Raw genomic sequence first — 21,125 nt, 5'->3', positions numbered from 1 at the left:
GGCAGCTGACGCGCTTTGATGTGATTATCGAGCAGAAGAATAGGGAGATTGAGGCTGAGAGGGAGCGGATGGAGAGGTTTGAGAGGCTGTTTGCGGAGTATAAGGAGGCGAGTGATCAGGCGGTTTGGGGAGTTGGTGGAGCGGAGTAAGCTTAATAATGCTGTTATTGATGATGTGGTTGAGCAGGTGAGGGAGGTAACGGGGAGGATGAGGTGGGTTATTAAAGTTAAGGAAGAGGTTAGGGGGGCGGAGTGATGGCGAGGGGGATGGAGGTTGAGGTGCAGACGCAGATATGTGTGTTGATTGACGCGTTTCTTGTTCATTTTTTTATTTTTCATTTTCTTTTCTTTTCACTTTTTTGTCATTTTTCTGAGAGATACCCAGTCCGCAACTCGCAAATCCCGATCTACAATACTCGACATTTGATATTTGATACCCGATATACGATTATGATGTGAGAGTGAGTTTGTTGTACAGTTACAGCGCAAGAGCGAACTGTCTTTGAATCCGGTCTACCCCTATCCCTTTCCATCTTTAAGGTGGAAGCCAGAAAAATCTGGAAAAGTGCTGTCAAATCAGCTCAATTCAATCCATGGATGCCAATTGTGCTGGTCCTATGACCTTGATGTACACCTCTCTGAGTTTTAGAGATCGATGGAGAGATATGGAGGGGAGAAAAAGCCCAGATTAACTGGCATTTCCGGCGAGACGAAAGATATATATCCATCTCATGTCCACCCTCCAGGAATATCAGACGCGCTCAATATCGTTTCCCTTCTTTCTCCCTTATACACACCCGCGATCGTATTGCTTACCATCTACCGCTGGCTCCATGCATGTACTGTATATGTACTGTACCTGTCCATGCCACATTTGACTATACACACAAAGAAGAAACGCAACCTCTAACGATCAAACGCTTTTACGTTCCGTGCATCCTCATGCCACACCATACATACACATACCTCTGCGTTAATACAGCGCACTTAATACGAGACGGCATTGCAAAGAGTCTACTAAAAAGAGAAGCAATTTCGCATTTCCAGAAAAGATACATGCTTTCTTTTCTTTTCTTTCTTTTATCGACTTTTCTCGTTTTTCTTTCCCTTTTTATTTTCAGACAATCCTGCGCAGGTTACATGAAACTCAAGGTAACACGGGATGGGAGGTTGTCTTGTCAATTATCATGGCCTTTCCATTTCTTCTTAATTTCTCATTTAAGAAGTGGCAAATTTCTTTGTTGTCTGTTTTCATTCTTATTTTTCTTACCTTCTTTACTTAACACCTTACGGAGTCAGCTTTCCGTTTGTATTGGTTGCATATATCTTTTTAAATTCCTTTTTTCCTTCTTGAGCACCTTCTTTTAGACGGACATGGCGTTTGCTAATGGATTGCCTTATTTTCTTTCATTCCCTTCTTCTACTATGGTAATACGGGCCTTTTTCTAATTGGTTTAATATCCGGGCATGTAATTGTAGGGCCCTAGTTTTCTTCGCAGATCGTTTATAATTTCCCTCCCCTTCTTCTACTTGCAAAATATTCTCTACTTTCTTCTACAGTGTTTTTAATACATTCCTATTCCACCAAATCAGCCTGACTTTGCAGATGCCCGTTCTTACAGCAATGATAAGATAAGAACCAGCTAAGGGCATTCCAGGTTTTAGCCACGTTGCTTCTGCCTTCTTTTTGTTCTTTTTGTTGGACTCGGGGAGGAGTGAGGAATGCAGTCAACTACATCCTCTAATTGCTCTGCCAAATATTTTATATCCGCATATTCCATGAGCATAAATACTCCTTTGGACCCCTCAGCTGCATCCCAAGCTTTTTCATACATTTATGTATGTATGTATGTACATACATATATTTTTATAAGAGCAGCTCCCAGTCAGAAAGCATCACAAAAGTCCTCTTCATATACTGCGGCTCTTTCTCAGTATTGAACTGAAACTTGGAGTGAGAAACACAGCCGCATAGATTCTCATACACTGCATTGAGATGGTGAACGGCATTTCAGCATCTGGCCGCATTGCTTACATTATCAGGACACAACTGATTGACTAACTAACATCAAAAATCAGTGGAGTAATCCCTGGATGTGCTGATTGTTTTGTTTTCTTCTTTTTCTTTCTCTTTCTCTTTCTTCTCGACTAACTAACATTCCACTGTTTCATCAACCAATCCTAGCGGACAAATAAGTGAGTGAAGAAAGGAATAAGAGCTCCCCTTGGTTCCTTGCTGCTGTTCTACCTATAACTATTTCTGATTTTGGCTGCCTTCTTTAATCTCTGCTCCTTCGACGCGATAGTGCCTTTACTGTCCTGTTTGCCTACTGGTTGGCCTGTCCTCCGCGCGCCAGTCAGCTCTCTCATAGCTCATACAACCTATCCAAAACCTTTCGACAAACACTCTTGGAGACTCTAGCTATCCCACACTGGGGCTCTAGCAGGCTTCCCTCATTCGAGGCTTGGAATTGTTTTAAGGCCTTTGAAGTCCCTTGTTTAAGGTAGCAATCTGCTGAATCAACTTTGGCTTCGATATCTCCCCCAGCTTCTACCCCCGGCTCTCCCATCTGCTTTTCCACCGTTACGAAGTAAGAGTGAAGAAGATCATTGAACGATAGACAATCCACTTTCAGTGAAAGTGTATTAGCGTCTGTGAATCAACGCTGTCTGTACCCCTCACTTTCCTCTTGAGGTCTTATTGATCTATCCATTTTTGTTTGTTTACATCAAGGTTTAAACGTGTATTATTACCTCGAGTCTGCTTCACACTGCTTGTTACTTTTATTTGTTTATATTCAAGTTCCATCAGTCAGAATATCTGGCTTCAAAGAGACGAATTTGCTTCGTGGGTCGCATTCTGATTACCATACCCCTGAGGCAGAGTTGTTGAACATCATCGTATAACTTTATTTGAACCCCTAACTCCATCTACTGCTCTTTTAGTGAAACTCTCTCCCTTTCCGCATTCTGCATATCGAAAACGAAGATATCCCAACATGGAAGATCCAAAAACATTGACTGTGGCTACTATCTGGAAATTTGACAAGGACGCGGTACGTTGACATCTTGCTCCCCTTCTATCGTATGGATTTCCAACTGACGACTCATATTCAACGCCGTCAGGCTGAAGATATTAGGAAGCTTTTCACGTTAGTTATCATAATGGCCCCTACCCCAACGAGTTTCTTTTATCATACTATTATTAGCAGTTGTATACTAAATGCCGTCAATCGTTAAGGGAAACTGCCAATACTGGCTCTGGGTTCTGCAAATATAAGCCTGCTGAAAATGTGAGTAAATTATCTCCTTGCGAGGACTTTGGAGAGTTTCAGATATGTCTGTTCGTTTGCTAATCTACTCTCCTGTTTTGTTCGAATAGGTTTTTGTTGTGGATAACTGTGATGTTACTGGATCTGCTCCCAAACTGAGCAACTTGGTTGCAAAATACATTGATGATGAGAGGGCTAATGACATGCTGAAGGTAAGGCCACCTAAATAATATTATGTTTCTTGGTCAGTTACATATGAGTAACTTATAGGAATCTCTCACCTTTCCATACAGATTTCGAGGATTTCCCGTTTAGGACCGCTAAACACCCAGAGCGAAAATCATTATGCTGATGATACAAATGCGGAGACCAAAGGAACCCTTATCGATATAGCTCAAATTAGTGATTGTACCAAGGTCCCGTTTACCATTGAGTACTGGCAATCGGAAACTGGAACTGTCGGGGTCTTTGAAAAATTTCCATATGCCATCAACGAAGTTTCAAGATTGTCCGGAGCGGACGTTGCTCTTGAAGAGTCTGATAGGAGACTCCGCGTATCCAGCTACCTCACCATCCAGGTCAAAGATGCTCTAAACCGGCTCTTGAGTCTTCAAACTTCCCTTGTAAGTGTTCTTTGTCTGCGGTTCCGGAACCGGTTCACGCCATGTTGGATGTGCTATTGGCGTTGCTCTGGGCTGGTTGCCAGGTAGCCGCAACTTTCTTTTATTTATCCTCCTTCCCAGCTCCTCTCGTTGATCATCATTCTTTGCCTTTTATTCCATGCTTCCCCTTCTATGGTGCCACCAATGCTGATACCTAGTTATTTCTGCCAGTCTTTTTCAATTACCCCTCATATCGCACACGTTCTGAATGTCTCCCCGGGGCTAGAATATCACCTCACGCTCCCTGTCTACTCGGAGCTAAACTCCCAGGCGATTAACCGTATCCTCGTCGACCCGGGAAGGAAAGAAGTAGGTAGGCTATGCAGAATGCTTGCAACCGTCATTGTGCCAGTAAACCGGAAAAATCGTGAAAGGCACTTCCCTGTCAACATCATAGAGCCTCCATGCCCAACGATACCCACAAAGGGACTGTCAAAACTATGGGCCAATTTCAAGTTCCGAGGCCTGGGAAATGCGTCAAATATCCCACAATTTGTTTGTTTGACTGTCCAGACAGCCAAACCAACTCAGCAAAGTCAGTTGGACAACCACAGCTCCCATGTGGCTGTTCAGCAAGTAGCCATCCCTGTTGAGAGGCATCCTTTCTTGACCCAGGAAAAGGTCTCTCGTGTCAACAAATGGGTTGCTGCGGGAGTTGAGGCTGGGGTAGTCGGTGTCGGCGTTCTCGAACCAAACAGCATACTTCTTCCAAACCCTTCTGCTGAACCTGTTCTGCCAAGTCTTCCTCCAGGGATTAAGAGGCGCAGGGCCATCGTCATCGATACAAAGGGGCATAGTTCCGGACCAATCGAAACTTCAAAGCCCCATCCGCTCTCGGAACCTGATGAAGCCAACGAAGTTGCTTCTGCCCAACAGAAGCTCCAGCTGCCTGCGAATTTTAATGAGTGCGCCGACGAACAGTCGGAATATTACACTTCCACAAGAGGCCTCCAAGAAACGACCTCTAAGCTTAAGTTAAGCCCCAAGCCAGCTGCGAAGCGAGGATCGGCCCAACTTATTGATATGGATGAAACCCCGGAGATGCCAACAGCAACGATACCGCCCATGGCATACTTACAGTCTATTTTAAAGCCAACACAAGCAGGCCCGGAATCGGAAGACTGTAGACCTGGATGTTCAGTTGAGAAGGGTTGTACTGTCCATTACACCATGAACAAACAAGCTGGGAATAACATTCGAATGTGTCAAGGGGGCATGAGTAACTTGGAAAAGAAAACTAAAATTGCGGAGAGTTGGGACGTGTCTGATATGTCGAGAGCAATGACTTTCGATTGCCGCCGCCCTTTTGCCAAATCCATTCAGCAAAAAAGTGAATGTAAAACTGTCCAGCAGGCTAAAGAAGTTGAAAAATGTATGGCAACCACTAATAACTTCCTCCGGCAAATTGGCCTAGTTTTGAATGGAGCTCGATCCTTTCCAGGAAGCCTTTCTCTAGAAATCCAGTTGGGTCTGATCTTAATCCATCCCGCGGCAATCGAGGCGAAATATAAAGAATTTATCTTTAACAACCGGTCATGGAATGTTATATTTCAACCAAAGAACAACCTCACCGCACCAAGCACAATATTCACTGACAGGCTGACAACGTCGGGCGCAGATATCGAATACATTGTTGATTTACTGGACGGTGAAGGAGACAGTCCATGCCAAATATTTTCAGAGGCAATCTTGTCACGCCGCGTCTGCTATGAGTTTCATTGTTCAACCAAGAATAATGAGTCTTTGGTGGTCACCGTCGATGAATCCGGAACAGCAGTCGTCAATAGATCGGAATGCATCCTTGGCTCGGTAAGCGTTCACTGCGCTGCTCACACCTGGGATATGCGAGGTGTAGTCAAAGGGGCAATTGAGTATGTTCGAGGCGATGAAGAAATCGACCTAGCAATCCAAAATCTCATTGCCAAACTGTATATCCGGCCAGACAAGTCCGAGCTAGAGATTTTTACTCAGAATCCTGAAGATGGGCCATTGCTCGTCACAAACGTTTTTGTCAAGCGTTCCACTAGACATGGCTTCCATAAGCATGAGACTAGACCTTTGCATATTAACACTGCTTGGAAGTCTTCTCGAAAGTCTTCTGTTGAACACCCAAACCCCCATTCCTCTAGCAGTGAAAATAACAACACTTTGAGTGGCAGCTGCAGTCGTTCGAGAACATCACGAGAAATCCAGGGACCAATTCTTCAAATCACTGAGGTGCAAAATCTTCTTTTCGGAGGTCATGAGTATGACAAATCCACCATTTGTGCCCTAACAGAAAATCCAGAGGACATGGTAGAAGGCCATAGGTTGTGGTACGAAGTATCGATTATAAACCTAGAAATCGAGAAGATTCTGCGCAGCAATAAATACCTTGAGCTTGGCGACAGGAACACTTCCTGGACTACCTTCGACCTGCCCGCTTCTGCTTCCAGGAATCCGAACAAAGCAGACTCCAAAGTTACAGGCCCCCCTGCCGCGGCGAGCCAAAATCTTACGGGTGAAGAATCAGACAACCACACCCCATCGGAGATATCAAACCATACAGTAGAGATCAGTTCAAAGGACGTTAGCGAAATGTTCCACGCTGCGAACAAGATTGTTGAAAATATCGATGGTGTGGGCTGGGCTAATTTTGGCCCGGCGTCCACGGCCGCGAATATGATCGATCGTGCAGCTTCGGCCTCGCTGGCAGCGCCGTCACTGTTTTCGGCGACAATGCGTGTCCCGACAGAGATTGGTAGGGGACGTCCTGGGTGTTTGGAGAGGTTGTCTAGTTTGAATAAGATGGAGAGTGCGAGTGCTGTGAATGGGCTTCCCAGAACTGATGTCACCGAGAGCGAGTTTTGGTAGATGTTGGTTTCTTCGTTAAATGGCTCTTAAAGGGGTTTAATTTCTTTAATTGACATTATTCCTTTTAAAAATATACCTAGGAAGGTTATGCAGGAAGATAATGGGGGAGCAGATGTTTATTATGCAAATTCACAGTTGAAGAGGATGGCGTCAAGGATCAGAGATTTGGACTCCCAATTTATAATTCGTTTTCCAAGTTCTTTCAGGAGATGCAAGCTCAAGCAAGCGAGTTTCTGGTAGTAATGTTTATTCTCAAGAATGGAACCAAAATTCATGATTTATAGCTTAAGCTATTGTCAACTTAAATCGGCTTTCCACTGCCCTTCAAAGCAAGGTAAACTCATATAGAATTAGGTACATTGCTCGAGCATAAATATTGAAATGACAAGTTTCCCTTTAGAATAAATTTGTGGATTGATACCTCTACTCCATAGATGCATTTATTTGTATATGAAATATTCAAACGGCGAACCCAATATAATATGTGAAAGATAAAGATGGGTCACTATTTGATCCGTTACCATTCTCCTCTACCACTTCTATGCACGATACCTGGGCTCTCTCTCACCTAATTAAAAAAGACATGGGAGAGAAATGGACTACAAGGAGCTGGATTACCAAAACATTTTTCTATCCATAAAACAATTGTATATTTTCTCCTGGAACTTAGGCTAGAAGGAAATATTGGAATCACAACAAGAAAAAGATATTGTAAAATAAATGCGAGATATTTATAGCCTAAAAGGATAGAGGAAATGGCCGAGCTCTCCCTTTTTTGTAATAATAATGAAAAAATAAACAATTAAAAAATGTATTTTTTTCGCCTATCATTTTCCTTCTTCTTCCTTGCCACTTTTTATTTAATCTTTATGGAGCATATCTTGTAGATACAGTTCCCCCTATAATAATACACACCAAACACCTAGATGAACCAACCCTTTCCTCTGTCACCCTAATCCTCTTCATCCTCCACATCCTCCACCCTTCTCAACCATACCGCCTTGGCATCCACCGCCGCCTTCCGCACATCCCGCTTTGGATCATCCAGGGCAAACCTCAATGTGCGTAACACAGCACTCTTCAATGGAAGCAGCGGTGATGGTTTGGAAGTAGCAGTTTTCTCTGTTGGCGAGGCTGGGTTAGTTGTACCAGGCGTCTGGGCGAGAAGCAGGAGGCACTGGAGTGATTGTGCACGGATATGTGGGGTGTTAGGTGTTGGAGCAGTACTGGTATTTGTTGTGGCTGCAGTAGTAATAGCATCAGTAGCTGAAGTCGTAAGAGTTGATGATGCTGCAGCGCTACTGTACGTGGCCGTCTTCAGCAGCCGTTTCACTAATTCATCAACGTAGCCCACTTCCGCGATTGTGCGAACTCCATTATCGCGGATTATTACTGCAAGTGTTTCTAGCGTGCCAGCCTTTATGGGCTGGGATTCTGCATCGGTCAGATCCAGGCTTTGGAGGAGGAGCGGGAGGAGTGTGGGGAGCTCTGGCAACACGAGAGATGGGGGGATTGTGGAGAGTATGCCAGATAGGGCTGTAAGGTAGGCTTGTTTTGTGTGAGGCGCGATATTGGCCGTCGTCGATCCGCCGGCAGTGGAGGTAGCGGTGTTGAGGTCTCGAACTTTTTTGGCAATTAGCGGAACAAGAGTGGAGAAAACACGCTGTTTGCATAGGAGACGGATTGTAGCGCCGTTTGCGTGGGAGAGAACGTCATCAGTGCTCAGGAGGAGTGCGAAACACCGAGCCACGGTTCTGCTCGTTTGACCATCCGGGGAGGTGAGGAGGGCCAAGAGAGAAGTAAGAATTTCGGTAGTTGACGGTGCAAGGCGGAGGATCAGGGCCTTGGATAACCAGAAGATTGTACGAATTTTTGGTGGCATAAGTGTATCTTTGGCCGGGGAAGTGGCTGCGGATTCGATCAGGGATGAAAGGATTGAGGACGCCGTTGATAATTGCGCTGTTGGTAGGAATTTATTAACCAGGAGTGAGAGATGGCGGGCTAGTGCTAGATGGGTTGCGAGGTTTTCTTCAACAATAGCATGGCGAACCAGTTCCTGTAAAAGGGAGGTCATGTCCGGGGTAGCATATGGGAGCTTTAAATCCATGGGGAGGCCAGCAAGGAGATACGTTGAGAGGATCATCGTTTGTAGTTGGAGTTTCGTCGAGGTGTGTGAAAATGGGATCGGAATAAAACTGTCTTGTGCTGCAAAGAGACAGTATACGTTCTCACAAACTTCATGCTGCTTTTCGCGCGGAAGGGACCGGACAATGAGATTGCATAGCCGTCCCAGAACATCAAGAACAGTCGAGTCTTGTATTTTGGTAGTGTTACTTTCCACAGTTCCTGTTGCTACCCTTCGACACAACTTGACCAATATATTATCATAATAATAGTTGATGTGGGGGTCATTTTCCAGCCCTTTTCGATCCATTGCGTAAAGTATCGTCAAGAGGATGGCGCGTGGGTATGCAGAAGTGCTCGTATTTCCCGGCTGAAGTAGAATTTCCAGTTTTCTCAAAAGGCGGCGGACGAGAATCTCAAATATATCCTTCTCTATACTGATTTGGGCTAGACTTTCGAGAGTTATAAGATATACGGGGTCAGCGCCTTTGTCGGAGTCTGGGAGTGTAGCTACGAAAGCAGGAAAGGCGATATCCATGATGAGTTGTGGCTTCTGCTTCGAAATTTCGGACAGGGCGTTTATTGCCTCCTTTCTCAATTCCGCTCTTATGGCTGTTTCAGTGATCAGAATTTCATCAAGATACTGAACGAAAAGGCCAATTTCGCTGTCTTGTAAGAAACCCCGAAGCGAAGACAGACGAAGCAAACCCCGCAAAGAGGTAAGACGGAATGAAATCTCATCCTTTGCTGAGCCCATTAGCGCCTGGCTGAAAATTTCAATTAACAGCTCCTGAAACGGGGTGAGGGGATTCTCTGGCGCGGGATCTGATCCAGGGGTTGTCCATGTTCCAAAAACATCAACAGCAGAATCAAGTAGAACAACGAAAGCCTCAAGGAGCGCCCGTTGTTTAGCGATCCCTTCAGCGTCTCTATAAATATTGATCAGTGGTTCGACAACATCCTGGATAATTAAACTAAAGGATGAGAGCGAAGCAGATGAAAGCGATCTTAAGATCTGACGTGCTGGTTGGGCTTGTTTCTGCTGTGGCTCGCGTAATTGTTCATTACACTCCCTCGTAATTAGTTTCAAATATCCGGCGAGTGGTAAAGTTGGAGCGTTCGTCCCAGAAGTTGATAATCGCTTAGCTAGGCACTGAAGTACACGCAATGACTCGTCTGCAAGGACTTCCTCCTGTGCATTAAGGATCTCAAATTTCAAAGAATCCCATATACTTACTGAGTAGCGCGACAGTGTGGCTGGATCATATGAAGATATACATGCATAGAGCGCGTTCAGAGAGTCTTTCTATTCAGCTGTCAGAGAACGTCAATTTTTATATCACGAAAGGGGGCCCATATACTTTTACATTGAATGATGTAGAGTCTAATTTGTCCAGTAATGAAGGAAATACATGAGGAGCAAAATAATCAGTCGACGAGATGCAGTCTTGCAAACGAGTCTTCAGGTCTTGCGCAGTTATGCCGTATGGATCATTTGGCGGAGGTTTGAATGTAATAGGAAAATAATTATACACCGAATCAAAAATGGACTTCACAAAGTTAAATTAGCACAATCTGAAGTTCGACTTCCTTGGGTTTGTGTGTGTGTGTGTGTGTGTACATTTAGATGGACTTACCTGAACATGGTTGGATATGTCCCATTCCACCATGAGAACTTTGAGAATGGAGAAAATAACCATGAGATTCCTTGGATCTCTCTCCCCGCTCACAAGGTCAACAATTCCAACCAGTGACTCATCACCCATGTCTCGCAGCGCTATATATATAGAGTAAGCGTCTATCACAGAAGGTCGACTACAGGGTAGGTGCCCGACCTCGTCGATGGTTTGACATCAAGCCATTCAGCAGTTGAAAAAGCTGAAATCTTTGTGACTGAGAGCGAGTCTGTAGATCCGAGAAATGTTGGGAAATCCTTGAGGTATGTCAGAACTCCTTTAGTCGTAATATTTATATTGGCGGTTCAGTTGTGAACGAGCTTCTTGGAGAAAGCCGTTATATGTATCAGGAGGGGTGTATGTATGGGTCGTCCACTGACGCACTCACGATCGCATAACTCCCTCAGCCATATCTTTATTAAAACGCTCAAGGTTCTGGAGCCTATCCAGGCCCGCAATTGAACCTCCATCCTCGATTCGATCACAGTAGAATTCAGTTAAGACCTGTATTTGTTGGCGCGAGAGGAATTTCAATGGGAGGGCTTTGATGACAGCGGTGAGGTAGGAGATTGCCTTGCCCCGAATAGCAGGGTTTTCATCATTGATATATTCCCCTAGGGATTGAACCACGTCAATCAAGGTAGTCTGCTTGTTCTCAAGCTCTGCAAATTTAGGCTGTCAGCACTCCGTATTCCACATTACAGGTCAAAAGTTATATGTTGCGTAGTTGTAACGTACTCAGGGCAGTGGCCTCGGCAATCTGGAAAGCTTCCTCCCTGTTATTCTCAACCACCAGCAAGAAATCTTGCAATTCGGACATCTTGCCGGTAAGAACCTATATATGCGAAATGCGAGGCCACCGTGGTGAAATTGAACAGTTACGAATGATGGTCGTCGTGTTTGCGATTTTCGATCTGGTAAATGCCCGCCGTTATCGATAACAGTCACGTGCGGCTGCTTTTTTCATCATTGGCTTTCATCCACACAAAAAATTCATAACGACAAAATAGAAGGAAAATAGTAAAGTGCTATCATACAAGGACGATGACATTTGGTAGCTAGGAGACAGAAAGGAAAAGTGTCAAAAACTAAAGATAAAAACAAGTAATAAATAAAAATAGCTAAAAGTTATAATTTTTTAGCATGTCTTGGTTTCGATCCAAGGTCCTCCGGGTTATGAGCCCGGCGCGCTTCCGCTGCGCCAACATGCTTACTTGGTATTATTAAGAAAGTAGCAAAGGATATATAAAGCAGAAGAAATGTATTAACCCGTTTTGTGCTAGATTCGCCGATCCCGGTTTCGCCGAGGATTTTTGTACATTATGAAGATTCTTGCCGAGTGTAATCCACTATACGACCTAAATGACTTTGGTTGTCGACCCAACCAGCAGCATAAATCAAAAAAAGAAAAAAAAAAAAGAAAAAGAAAAAGAAAAAGCGAAAAAGAAAACCCAACTGCAGAACGGATACCATCATAAGACCGTAATCACCTGGTTGATACAAGTATCACGTGACACTTAACTCTTAATTTCAACGGCTGCTTTTAAACTTCCAAGATTGATCGCTTGATGATATCATCCCCTTTCACCACCTGCACCGGTTATGTAGAAATAATACATCCCGCCTAAGAGTCTGCAGACGCCATACAAAAGCTGCTCATCATGAAGTCCTTACTCTTCAAATATCTCATCCTTCTCTCCGTCGCCTCGAGCGTATCCGCCCTCCTCCCCGAATCCCTCAAGTCGCGACTTGTCTTCCGCCGCCGTCTTCTCCCCCAAAACATCCATATCTCTAATAACAGCATTGAGCCGGATCCAGGCTCATACCCACCATCAGTTTTGCAACAAACGCCAATAATGGGGAACAGTCCGAGCAAAGAACAGGACGCAAAGGCGCAAGGGCCCCTTTGCATCTCTGACATCCTCGCCAAGACTCGCGAGGTCAACATATTCTCCTCTCTCACGCGGGATATCGAGTCCGTATCGACCCGGCTAAATAACGGGACGAGTAACAGCGTCGTCCTGGCTCCACTGAATTCAGCGATTAAGGCACTACCCCGCAAACCATGGGAGGATCCGTCGGATTATAAACACTTCGGAGAAGAAGAAGCATATGCGGGGAAACAAGGGGAGGGGAGGGCGGCGAGGAACCTGCGGCGTTTTGTTGAAGCGCATATTGTTCCAGAGAGCCCGTGGCGGGCTAATAAGCAGGTGAAGACGGTGGGAGGTGGTAGTATCTATTGGAAGCAGGAAGATGATGGGAAGATTTATGTGAGTTTTCTCCAATTTTTTTCTGTATCTCACTTTTTTATTTTATATCTTGGGGCAGTTCAGTTTTTACTTTTATTTTTTTATTTTTTATTTTTTTTTATTTTTTGGGCTAATGGCTATATAGATATATCCTAGCAAAATCGAGGTTAAAAAGATTATGACCCAGGCGTCTAATGGAGAAGTCTGGATTCTTAAAGGGGTTGTCAACTACATTTGATGCAGGAGGATATTATAATGTGATGAAATGAATGGTGCTGCTTGCATCGTTGTCGCTACGATCGTTATGATGCGTATTTTACATATCTTTCTGTATGGATATCCGAGTCAGAGTTCCCGAACTCACTCACTTTTGGGGGTTTTGAATGGGTTTTGCAAGTCATGAGGCATTATTAAATGGGGTTGCATATTCGCAGACACAAATAGAAATTTTTAAGGCCCTTGTTTTAATTTAAGTATCTCATGCAAGAAATACTGTGCATATTTCTAACCCAAATGCTAACAGAACAGGCACACCATACCTTTTCTCTAAGCTGTATGGTAATTTAGTGATATAATACATCATCGGATCATCTTAAGCTACCCGACTCTCTGCAGAAGCCTCTCTTCAATCCCGTCCAGAATGCAATAGTGCTCCATGACTTCCAAATTCTCTGCCTCGGCCAGGAACATCTTATCGGGGTCTTGGCCAGGCCCAAAAGGATTCGCAGTCGCACTAGGGTTCATCTGGGACATCTGTTGGGTCATATGGTTGGCAGCTAATGGGTTGGATATATGTGAGTTAGAGACAGTCCACTGGCCAAAAGGTCCGACTATTTGAAAGAAAAGACGAAGAGAAAAGTGGAAATAACCCACAGTTATCGCTGCCCAAGATAAATCCAAAAACAGGCTGCAAACCAAACAAGTTCAAGAAATACCACGACAGACTTGAGACCCATCTCACGTCCAGATCCTGGGTCATGACTCCGGATTGCAGCATCGATTTGAACCGAATGGTCAATGGGAATGGCAGTTTCACTATGGCATTGTCAATGATTGTCTTGCCCTCTTCCGTATCACTCGGAATATGGATAGAGCAGAGTTAAGGGGATCGGGAAGGCCGAACATACAAATAACAAACCCAGAAAAGAAAGCATTAATCCACCCCATGATCAGCGTCTGGGGAATCATCATAGCCATATTCCCCTTCATCATGCCCATTATCGCATCCATGCCAGCAGGATCCGTCATGGGGTTCACAGGTCCTGCCCCTCTCGCATCCGGATCCTTTAAAAATGCGCCCTCCTTGTAGGCTGTGATAAGAAAGTTCTTGCGAGCTGCGAGAGCTGACGGGGTAAGAACAGCAGAGGCATTGTTTCGGAGGTTCATGCCGCGGAGGAGAGACAGACGTTCTCGAGACTCTGCGAGAGTCGCGGGTGGTTTGGGCGGAGTCGCTAGGAATACGGTTGCATAGTGGCGCAGGATTCCGGTCAATATCTGACAAAGGAGGACTTATTATTAGACGCATGATTTTTATAAAGGAGTGTCTGTTTGGAATCGTGAGCTTTTGGGCATTCTGTACCATGACCACAGTAATGGGAATGAGGATCCAGTAGCTATCGAGTGAGATCGTATTAGTTTCTGGGACCACAATGAAGGGACGTCGGGGTTACATACAACAGAGCTGGATCCCGAAGGATAGTCTGTTCCGCCCCCTGAACCGCCATTGTAAAATACAATGAAGTTGGATATACTCGAAGTATATCAAAAACGACTGGATATGAAGTTGATATACTCCATCAGCCGTCGCGAGACGTGGAGGTTGCTTGTGGATTAGCGTCATCCCGTGTTGGGCGACATCTCTCGCTGTTTTAGTCATCCATCTCCCGCTGAGGACACTCGCTGCAACGTCAACTTTCAAACACCAGCTCTATATTATCTTCATCGAATTTATTACATAGACATAAAAATAACCATTCTTCACGGAAAGTGCCACATATCCCTTGGACATGATCAGTGTTCTAACATGACTCTATAAATTCCTCTTCACCTTCTCCAATCCAACTATTGTAGACTAGAGCACACCGCCCTACCAATGTCCTCCTCAAAGGTCCCCGTTTACTCAGTGTCTGGTATGCGCTTACACCTATCTTTCCACATAAATGCGCAAAGTGAATACCAAAAAATAACACCCAATCTCATTGTCACAGAGCTCAAAAATGCCACCGACGACGCTATAACCCCCTACCTAACCGGCCTCCCAAAACCGCACCGCTTCGCTGCAGACAACTTCAAATCCAACGTGCGCCTAATCCTAGGCTATGTCGCCGTAACCATATCCGGAACCACATTTTACTTCGACCGTCAACTGGGCTGGAAAATATCGCATTTGTGGACAACGGCCGCCGTCGTGGTGTATTTCCTTCTCAATATCGCATTTACGATCTGGATATGGCTAGTGGAGGCTGGGCAGGTGTTTGAAGGGAGTAAGGAAGATGGGGAGTCGGTAGGTTCCCCATTATTATTATTATTATTATTATCATTTGTTTCTTCATGCCACGCTGTGCTACATTTGCTCAAGATGTTGTACGGTTGGAGGATAATGAGCTAAATTAAATACATCCAACAGATCCAAATACGCTCATCGACCAAAAAGCATTCGCCTTTGTACACGCTCCATATTAAGCATACGTTGAAGAACGGTGCGGTTCTTCAAAATGCATCTGTGTCCGCACCCTTCTCGAAATGGTTCTCTGCGGATGGCACGTTTCATCCTGAGCCCTTTAAACAATGGTTTACGAGTGAGGTTAAGGCTTTACAAGGGGTGGACTCGACCGGTGGAGCTAAAGTTAAGACGGGGAAAAAGTAGGGTTGTGAGTTTGGTTCGATTGATCTTTATGTTGAAAATCTATGCAGGGGAAAAGGGAATGCAGAAAGAGTTGAATTTTTTTTTTTTTTATTCTCTTTTTTTGTGTGTGTTGAGTCACCCATACCCATGAACTATTGTACTGCATATGGATGATGAGAGAGGCAATATCATAAGTGTTTAATATAATGGCAATGACACATTCCTACATTGCCAAAGTTACGAAGACATTTTTTGCGTTGGTCTAAGTGATTCTGTGGCACCAGTAGATTTGTCTTCAGGTCCGCGGTATTGCCCAAACCGGACCTTTTTTCTTGTCGATAGTCAGGGGACGCGATGATCTTTGACATCCTAAATATATGTGAAATCTCGGTTTCTTCATTTTCTGAAGAATGTCTATTCCTAGTAAAGGTAAATGTAACCATAAGCCCCTCAAACCTTTAACCGGCATCATGTGTATAAGAATGAAAAGCTCCCATTTAAAATACACTGCCCACTACAATTGCAAAAATGACATCAGGGATATCGTGAGACTATTTGTTTCATTCATTTTCACTTTTCTCTTTCTCCCTTTTTCCAATATGCAATTCCCCGACCCTTTTCTTCCCCGTTTGCCCAATCAAGTTTTCCCTCTTATCGCCGGACATCTGCCGACGAAAAAAAATTATATAGATATGTAAATACACAACAAGTTGGCAAAAGATAAAGCCCTTTCCCTTATTCCGCTAGCGTGACGACGCCCTCCAGCGTACCGGGCTTTTCGATGGCGTCTGCGGGGTGAACTTGGTTGTGACTCCGGTTCTGGACGATCCTCTGTTGCAAGTTGACCAGTCAGCATAGGATAACTAAAGAGGATAACTCAATGTGAGGTAACTAGGAGTAACGGGCTTAACATGAATTACATGCAGAGTACTTACCAGCAGATTTCTCAATAGCACAACGATTGTAACCTTGCCAATGGCCGGAACATATATGGATGCTTTCTCCTTCACCTCCGGTCCGAAATTCTGCGGAAGAAACCCTCCTCATTAGTATATCCATACAAAAAGGACAGAATCATCGTCGCGGGGCCCTCCTCCCCCCAACCTCTGCACGTAGCACATACCTTCTCACTCGAGAAATTAATGCACACAGCCCCCTGCCTCAACAGCTTTGTATCAAACTTAAACTGGTCCCCCGGCACACCACTAATAACCACATCACAATGCGGAACCGCATCCTCCAACCCCCACCCCTCCATCTCCATAACCTCATGATGCCTCTTCCTAATACCCTCCCCGCGCGTAAACTGCTGCACACCGGTGATATCCACACTATACACACAGGCCCCATCATTCGCCAAAAGCGCCGCCAGCGGCCTCCCCACCACCTCCGACCGATTCACCACGCACACCGTATGTCCAAACAGCCTATTCCCATACGGCAATATCGTATTGTATATCTGCAGGTACTCAAGTATCTTAATGACCGCTAGCGGCGTGCAGGGCAATATCGACTTCTGCTCGTTGCGCGGTGGGTCCAGGAAGCGAATGTTCTGGTACATGTTGAAGATGTAGCGGTGGCTGAGGCCCTCGACGTCCTTGGAGATGTCTACGATTTGCTGCAGATATTGGTCCTGGCGGTTGTTGAAGATGGGGTAGTAGACGATTATGCCGTCGATGTCTTGGTCGGCATTGGCGGCGAGGATGGCGTCTTCGATGTCGTCGCGCGTGACGGTGCGGAGGGTGTAGCGGAAGTTACTGTTATCAGTTTGATATAGCGGTTAACGGAAGATTTTGTAAATAGGCATTTGAGGATCAATTGAGGCTTTGAAGCGGATTTCCCATAGCTCAATGAAGTAGCTGGGTGGGGGTGACTAGCACTCAGGCGCGCGTACTCCCAAATATGCGCAAATGCATAACTACAAAAAGGAAAAGAAGAAAAAAACAACACAAACTGCAAACTCCAAAATGAAAAGGAATGCCCTCACTTTTCTATACACGTCTTCTCCGTCCAATCCGCATACATCTTCGCAGCCGGGTCCGAATTGGCCAAAAACCCCACGAGGTACGGCGCTCTACTCAGCGTCTGGCGCCCCTCATTTACCTCCGACAGCAGACCACGGGCAACAGTTGCCGCCAGCACAACTTTGCACGAAGCCGGAACTGGTGGATCTGATGCCATGGTATGGTCAGCTGCTGTTGTGTGAATGTGTATAGAAGGGTGAGGTGTGTGCGGAACGGAGGAATTGGGGTTTAGAAGAGGGTATAAACTGTTGAATTTCTTCTTCTTTTTTTTTTTTTCTTTGGTTCTGGCGCGGTTCAAGGTTTGGCGGGCGGGCTTATCGATAGCCAGGGTTGGAGGGGTTGAGGAATCATCTTTGGCGACTGGAAATGATACAAGTTCAATTGAGAGAATATATAAGGAATTCAAATAGACTTTGCTTTACTGAAAAGAGGCCGTGATAAGTATCTATCAATATGTATAGTTGTGAGGTTTGAGCAACCGTAGATTTGAGCTACCAGGTGGTAAAATGGATAGATACACACACACATCCACATCTCCCTGTAAACCCCTCCGGTCAAACACCACACCAAGTCAGAAATCGCAAACAGCAAACACCAGGTCCCAAAGTGCCTCCTAATTGATTTTATACAGGGCTTTCGGGGGCTATATATGAACCAATCATCCCGCCCAATCCCACTCTGATAACGCCATGATTCCCACCATCCGCGCAGACGGGCCTACATGCAGTACGGCAGTACGGTGCATACATGGAACCTATCAACTCCCTCTCAGCAGCCAAATAATTTAATGGAGCATATTCGGATACCTCTACATCGCATTTACAGATGCTACATGGGCAAAAAGTTTCACATTCCTGGCACACAGATAGATATACCTGTATATTTAAACCCCTCTCTTTCATCTATTCTAGCCTCTTTTGGCAATCGAAAGCCATACTACACGGAGTGGACAAGCCCAATTAGACACACACGGAGTAGAGGTACGTTGGACAGTAATGAAACGTTGAGGAGAGCATAAAGAGGGTGTTGGAGATAAAGGGACAGCTTAAAGATGAAGAAGAAAGGACAAACGGAAAAGCGGGGAGTATGAATTTGAACAAAGAGAACACAAGGAAAATGTTTTTCAACTATTGAGAGAGTTCCACTTTGGGACACGATAATCATTTGTTTTTCACCCATTGGATACTTCCTTTTCCGTCGTAACTGAGAGAGAGAGAAAAAAAATGATGAAATAGGAAAAGAAAAATAAAACTTGGTTTCAAAATTGTACACGGGAGCTATTTCTTGTCTATACATAGTACTTGTGGCAGAGTAAGCTAAACGGAAAAGAAAAAGGCAAGGAAGATAAAAGAGAAAGCACTGTTTTTTGGGACGAGTGTTGGGTTGGGAGGGAGGGATTGACGAAAGGGGAGGCAGTCAGGGTGTGAAAACGAAGAGCAAGAATAAAATAAAAAAAAATAAAAGGAAAAGTAAAGATCATGTTGAGTTTCCCTTCACCTCACACAAACAAAACACACGTTCACTTCCAAAAAGTCTTTTTACTCTTTCCCCGCCCTCTTCTTCACTTCCCCCTTTTCAACATTGCAATTCGTTCGACGCGCCAACGCCAACCTATGCAGAGAAGCTCTTATTGAACGCAACAATAACATCCTTCAACTGCGCCTCGAGGTCCTTGCTCAACTGTCCCTCCTTCTCAATCTTCTCCAGAACCTCCGGCTCATTGGACTTAAGATGGGCCAGGAAATCGCTCTCCCACTGCAAGATCTTTGCGACAGGGATCGAATCCAGATGGCCATTGACACCGGCATAGATAAGCGGCACCATCTCATTAACTGCCATGGGCTGGTACTGCTTCTGCTTCAACAGCTCAGTCAGACGCTCACCGCGGTTAAGAGTCTGCTTGGTGGACGCGTCAAGGTCGGAACCGAACTGGGCGAAGGCGGCAACTTCACGGTATTGGGCCAAGAAGAGCTTGAGGGAACCAGCGACTTGCTTCATGGCCTTGAGCTGGGCGGCGGAACCGACGCGGGACACGGAGAGACCGACGTTAATGGCGGGGCGAATACCTTTGTAGAACAATTCGGCTTCCAAGAAGATTTGGCCATCTGTGATGGAGATGACGTTGGTGGGGATATAGGCAGAAACGTCACCACCTTGGGTCTCGATAACGGGGAGGGCAGTGAGGGAGCCGCCCTTGTGCTTGTCGTTCAGTTTCGCGGCGCGCTCGAGCAGACGGGAGTGGAGGTAGAAAACACTAGGAATATCCACGTTAGATAACTATTGGACAGACATAGAAGAGAGAAGGGCGGCGTTCATGACTCGTAACATACTCTCCGGGATAAGCCTCACGACCGGGGGGACGACGGAGTAGCAGGGACATTTGACGGTAGGCAACGGCTTGCTTGGAAAGATCGTCATAGATGATGAGAGCATGGCGTCCATTGTCACGGAACCACTCACCCATGGCACAACCAGTGAAGGGAGCAATGTATTGAAGAGGAGCTGCCTCAGAGGCAGTGGCGGCAACGATGATAGAATACTTCATCGCATCGTTCTCCTCAAGAGTCTTGACGAGCTGAGCGACGGTGGAACGTTTCTGTCCAACAGCGACGTAAACACAGTACAGCTTCTTGGTCTCATCACCAGTGTCATTCCATCTCTTCTGGTTAAGCATTGCATCGAGGGCGACGGCAGTCTTTCCGGTCTGACGGTCACCAATGATCAACTCACGCTGGCCACGTCCAATGGGCACCATAGAATCGACAGACTTAAGACCGGTCTGTACAGGCTGGTTGACGGAGCGGCGAGGCAGAATGCCAGGAGCCTTGAGCTGGGCACGTCGCTTCTCGCTGGTCTTGATTGGTCCCTTTCCGTCAATGGGGTTACCCAGAGCATCAACGACACGGCCAAGAAGTTCAGGGCCAACAGGGACATCAACCTGAGTAGCGGAGAGTTAGATATGTAGAATACCCAGTCTGATGACCAAAAGAATTATTTCTGGTAATGGTATTTTTCTTTTCTTTTCTTTTTTGTTAATATAATGAACACGTACAATCTCGCCAGTTCGCTTCACAGTCTCGCCTTCTTTGACGAGACGATCGGAACCGAAAAGCACAACACCGACTTGGCCGGCTTCCAAGTTCATGCACATGCCCTTGACGCCAGAGGAAAACCTAGAAAAAATATGTAAGTACGATAAATAAATCGGAAGTCTAACGAAGAGAACATACTCGACGAGTTCCTCAGCCTGGAACATTGGTCATGCCATGGACACGAGCGATGACCATCACTATTATCCAGCTAGTTAGTATTTGATAATATTTTCGTACATTGGTCTACCTGAAGTCACAATTGACGCTAGCAATGGTAGTTTTAATTGTCGATTTTTTTTTTTTTTTTGCTTTCTTTTGATAATATGTTT

The 21,125-nt window shown here is 45.2% G+C and overlaps 8 protein-coding genes and 1 non-coding gene across 9 annotated transcripts in view; 4 read left to right on the top strand and 5 right to left on the bottom strand.

The window, feature by feature from the left end:
* PAAG_11934 (hypothetical protein) overlaps positions 1-149 on the top strand; it is a gene marked incomplete at both ends in the record, with an annotated part of 1,167 nt that extends 1,018 nt beyond the window's left edge. Inside the window, one exon of the mRNA XM_015847497.1 lies at positions 6-149. Within this exon, the coding sequence (XP_015702887.1) occupies positions 6-149 (144 nt within the window). The remainder of the gene's footprint in view (positions 1-5) is intronic.
* Positions 150-2,998: 2,849 nt separating this feature from the next.
* PAAG_04826 (hypothetical protein) lies at positions 2,999-6,786 on the top strand (the record flags this gene model as incomplete). Its single annotated transcript, XM_015845388.1, has 6 exons — positions 2,999-3,055; positions 3,126-3,151; positions 3,241-3,292; positions 3,382-3,483; positions 3,565-3,894; positions 4,105-6,786. The coding sequence occupies 6 exons, from the start codon at positions 2,999-3,001 to the stop codon at positions 6,784-6,786; spliced, it is 3,249 nt and encodes a 1,082-aa protein (XP_015699614.1).
* A 952-nt stretch (positions 6,787-7,738) lies between these two features.
* PAAG_04825 (hypothetical protein) lies at positions 7,739-11,406 on the bottom strand (the record flags this gene model as incomplete). Its single annotated transcript, XM_015845387.1, has 6 exons — positions 7,739-10,216; positions 10,272-10,460; positions 10,548-10,687; positions 10,746-10,843; positions 10,975-11,248; positions 11,325-11,406. The coding sequence occupies 6 exons, from the start codon at positions 11,404-11,406 to the stop codon at positions 7,739-7,741; spliced, it is 3,261 nt and encodes a 1,086-aa protein (XP_015699613.1).
* A 319-nt stretch (positions 11,407-11,725) lies between these two features.
* On the bottom strand, positions 11,726-11,797 carry PAAG_11933. Its single transcript has one exon. It is a non-coding gene; the product is annotated as a tRNA-Met (tRNA).
* Positions 11,798-12,247: 450 nt separating this feature from the next.
* Positions 12,248-13,073, top strand: PAAG_04824 (FAS1 domain-containing protein; the record flags this gene model as incomplete). The annotated part of the gene is made up of 2 exons (XM_002793249.2): positions 12,248-12,856; positions 12,981-13,073. 2 exons carry the CDS (start codon positions 12,248-12,250, stop codon positions 13,071-13,073), a joined length of 702 nt encoding a protein of 233 aa, XP_002793295.1.
* Positions 13,074-13,432: 359 nt separating this feature from the next.
* On the bottom strand, positions 13,433-14,559 carry PAAG_04823 (DUF850 domain-containing protein; the record flags this gene model as incomplete). The annotated part of the gene is made up of 5 exons (XM_002793248.2): positions 13,433-13,611; positions 13,709-13,870; positions 13,963-14,329; positions 14,415-14,448; positions 14,510-14,559. 5 exons carry the CDS (start codon positions 14,557-14,559, stop codon positions 13,433-13,435), a joined length of 792 nt encoding a protein of 263 aa, XP_002793294.1.
* Positions 14,560-14,927: 368 nt separating this feature from the next.
* On the top strand, positions 14,928-15,701 carry PAAG_04822 (hypothetical protein; the record flags this gene model as incomplete). The annotated part of the gene is made up of 2 exons (XM_015845386.1): positions 14,928-15,338; positions 15,462-15,701. The coding sequence occupies 2 exons, from the start codon at positions 14,928-14,930 to the stop codon at positions 15,699-15,701; spliced, it is 651 nt and encodes a 216-aa protein (XP_015699612.1).
* A 714-nt stretch (positions 15,702-16,415) lies between these two features.
* Positions 16,416-17,861, bottom strand: PAAG_04821 (methylenetetrahydrofolate dehydrogenase; the record flags this gene model as incomplete). Its single annotated transcript, XM_015845385.1, has 4 exons — positions 16,416-16,511; positions 16,616-16,705; positions 16,804-17,437; positions 17,668-17,861. The coding sequence occupies 4 exons, from the start codon at positions 17,859-17,861 to the stop codon at positions 16,416-16,418; spliced, it is 1,014 nt and encodes a 337-aa protein (XP_015699611.1).
* A 1,454-nt stretch (positions 17,862-19,315) lies between these two features.
* Positions 19,316-20,960, bottom strand: PAAG_04820 (ATPase alpha subunit; the record flags this gene model as incomplete). Its single annotated transcript, XM_002793245.2, has 4 exons — positions 19,316-19,958; positions 20,035-20,642; positions 20,757-20,877; positions 20,935-20,960. The coding sequence occupies 4 exons, from the start codon at positions 20,958-20,960 to the stop codon at positions 19,316-19,318; spliced, it is 1,398 nt and encodes a 465-aa protein (XP_002793291.1).
* Positions 20,961-21,125: the final 165 nt, after the last annotated feature.

This window comes from Paracoccidioides lutzii (assembly GCF_000150705.2).
Source record: "Paracoccidioides lutzii Pb01 unplaced genomic scaffold supercont2.12, whole genome shotgun sequence".
NCBI lineage: Eukaryota > Fungi > Ascomycota > Eurotiomycetes > Onygenales > Ajellomycetaceae > Paracoccidioides > Paracoccidioides lutzii.
The sequence above is the reverse complement of the archived record's forward strand: the minus strand, read 5'-3'. Positions and strand labels throughout refer to the sequence as shown.